General features: G+C 45.4%; 1 protein-coding gene across 1 annotated transcript in view; it reads right to left on the bottom strand.

The window, feature by feature from the left end:
- Nucleotides 1-516: 516 nt before the first annotated feature.
- Nucleotides 517-2877, bottom strand: part of LOC104834891 — an 11870-nt gene continuing 9509 nt past the window's right edge. Inside the window, exons 4-5 of the mRNA XM_010572557.1 lie at nt 836-1996; nt 517-593 (exon numbers count right to left, since the gene is read on the bottom strand). Of these exons, the coding sequence (XP_010570859.1) occupies nt 517-593; nt 836-1996 (1238 nt within the window). The remainder of the gene's footprint in view (nt 594-835; nt 1997-2877) is intronic.

Raw genomic sequence — 2877 nt, forward strand, 5'->3', positions numbered from 1 at the left:
CTGGCTTACCTTCTAGGGAAACCTGCCTATCAGGAATTAAGGCCCCTTCTATTTTTACCTTTGTTTTAGCCACTTGTTTTGCCTCTCTGTCCGCCAGCTCATTCCCTTTTTCCAAACCTGAGCTCACTTTCTGGTGTGCTTTAATATGCATAATTGCTACTTTCTTAGGGAGCTGGACAGCTTCCAGTAACTTCAGAATTTCTTCTGCGTGTTTGATATTTTTCCCTTGAGAACTCAATAGTCCTCTCTCCTTCCAAATTGCTCCATGTGCGTGTACAACTCCAAAGGCATATTTTGAGTCTGTATAAATGTTCACAACTTTGCCCTGGGCCAATTCCAGGGCGTGGATTAGAGCAATTGTTTCTGCCTTCTGTGCGGAGGTGTTCATGGGCAAAGCCCCTGATTCTATTACCTCTTGACTGGTGGTGATGGCATATCCCGCATGTCGATTACCATTTAGGACGTAACTGCTTCCGTCTGTGAACCAAGTTTCCCCGTTTTCCATGGGGCTGTCTTTCAGGTCTGGGCGACTGGCGTATGTTGCTTCGATGGTTTCCGAACAGTCATGATGTACCAGTTCTCCTGTGTTCCCGCTGAGAAAAGAAGCTGGGTTGACAATGTTAGTGACTACAATCTCCACGTCATCCTGCTCTACCAATATAGCTTGATATCTCAGGAATCTTTGTGGAGAGAGCCAATTTTCCACCTTTTGCTTCCAGTACTGCTGATACTGTGTGAGACACCAGAACAGTCATTTTCTGGCCCAGAGTAAACTTTCGGGCTTCCTGTATATTCAGTATCACGGCCGCAACCGCCCGCAGGCATCCAGGCCAACCTTTTGCAGTCATGTCTAACTGCTTAGAGAGGTAGGCAACTGCCTGTCGATATGGACCCAGGTTTTGTGCTAATATTCCCAGGGCAATGCCCTGCTTCTCGTGGGAGTAAAGAAGAAATGGCTTACTCACATCTGGGAGTCCTAAGGCCGGGGCCGACATCAAAGCCTTTTTCAGTAGCTCAAAGGCTCGTTCGGTCTCCTTGTTCCACTCAAGGTGTTTCTGCTCAGTGGCTGTCAACGCATACAGTGGTTTAACAAGCAATCCATAATTATAGATCCACAATCGGCACCACCCTGTCATTCCCAGAAAAGTCCGTAACTCTTTTACTGTCTGAGGTCTCCGAGTTTGACATATTGCCTCTTTACGGGCCTGTCCCAAAGTTCTTTGTCCCGCACTAATTTCATAGCCCAAATAATTCACTTTGCGTTGCATTACCTGTACCTTTTTCTTGGATACCCGGTACCCTTGAAGTCCCAGGAAATTCAACAGAATCACCGTCCACGTCATACAATCTTTCTCTGTTTTGGTGGCGATCAGGATGTCATCCACATACTGCAACAGCTTCCCCTCCTCAGACTGGGCTTCCCAGGTTTCTAAGTCTTTCGCAAGCTGATTGCCGAAAATGGTAGGACTATTCTTAAATCCTTGTGGCAACACCGTCCAAGTGAGCTGGGTCTTTCGACCACTCTTGGGGTTTTCCCATTCAAATGCAAATAATTTTTGGCTGGCTTCATGGAGAGGGAGGCAAAAGAAAGCATCCTTCAAATCTAAAACAGTAAACCAAGTCAATTCAGGTGTTAATACGGTCAACAGGGTATATGGGTTCGCCACTACCGGGTAAAGATCTTCAGTTATCCTATTCACTGCCCGTAAGTCTTGGACCACCCGATACGACCCATAGGGCTTCCCAACAGGTAATATAGGGGTATTGAATTCAGACTCACACTCTTTTAATAATCCCAACTGCAAAAATTTTTCTATCACCGGCCGGATTCCTCCTTTGTCTTCCTTCTTTAGGGGATATTGTTTAATTCTTACCGGCTTTTGGCCTTCCTTGATCCTAACTTCAACAGGTGGAGCACTTTTCGCTCTTCCAGGTGCATCGGTAGCCCATACCCCCGGGTACACTTGGTTTAAGATGTCCTCGTTAATATTTCCTTCTAAGGGGAGACTGGTTAAGGTTAGGCTCAATATTTGAAGATATTGCTGATCTTTTACCTCCAGAGTAATTTCTCCCTTTTTGAATACAATTTTTGCTCTCAATTGTTCCAACAAGTCCCTTTCCAGAAGTGGCTTTGGGGAGTTGGGCATATATAAAAATTTATGAATGCCCCACTGTTTTCCTAATTTATATTCTAAAGGTTTACAAAAATATGCCTTTTCACTTTGGCCAGTCGCTCCTTTCACCATGACGTAATCATTTCCCAGGGGCATCAAAGCTTGATTCAGAACTGAGTATGTTGCTCCTGTATCTACCAAAAATTCTACCTCTTGTTGTGTTTTCCCTAGCTTAATTATAACCAGTGGATCCGCTAGGGTAGATTCCCCAGGTTCCCGTCAGTCTCCCTTCACAGGGGCTACCGTTCTTCCTGTTTGAGCCCTCTGATCCTCCTTGTTCCTTGGGCATTCCCTTTTCCAATGACCGAATTTCTTACACAAAGCACATTGATCCTCACCCAGTTGGGGCAAGTCTCGTCTAGGCCCTCTTCCTCTTTCTTCCTGGATAACAGCCATTAATTTCCTTTGCCCTTGCCTGTATCCTTCTTCTCTGTTACTAAATACTCTCCATGCTTCATCCAACAATATTTCTAAATTCCTACTCTCTGTAGGGCGTAATTTCTGAAGTTTGCGCCTTATATCCCCTGTAGACTGACCCAAAACCAGGGAGACTAATTGTTGTATTCCTACCTCTGACCCAGGATCCAGCGGTGTGCTGCGGTGCATTACATCCCTCAGTCGATCCAGGAATTCGGATGGAGGCTCGGAAGGACTCTGTTTAACTGCATATGAAGCTGACCAATTTATAGTTTTGGGGATTGCT

This window comes from Haliaeetus leucocephalus, unplaced genomic scaffold (genome assembly GCF_000737465.1).
Source record: "Haliaeetus leucocephalus isolate CR32 unplaced genomic scaffold, Haliaeetus_leucocephalus-4.0 Scaffold342, whole genome shotgun sequence".
Classification (NCBI taxonomy): domain Eukaryota; kingdom Metazoa; phylum Chordata; class Aves; order Accipitriformes; family Accipitridae; genus Haliaeetus; species Haliaeetus leucocephalus.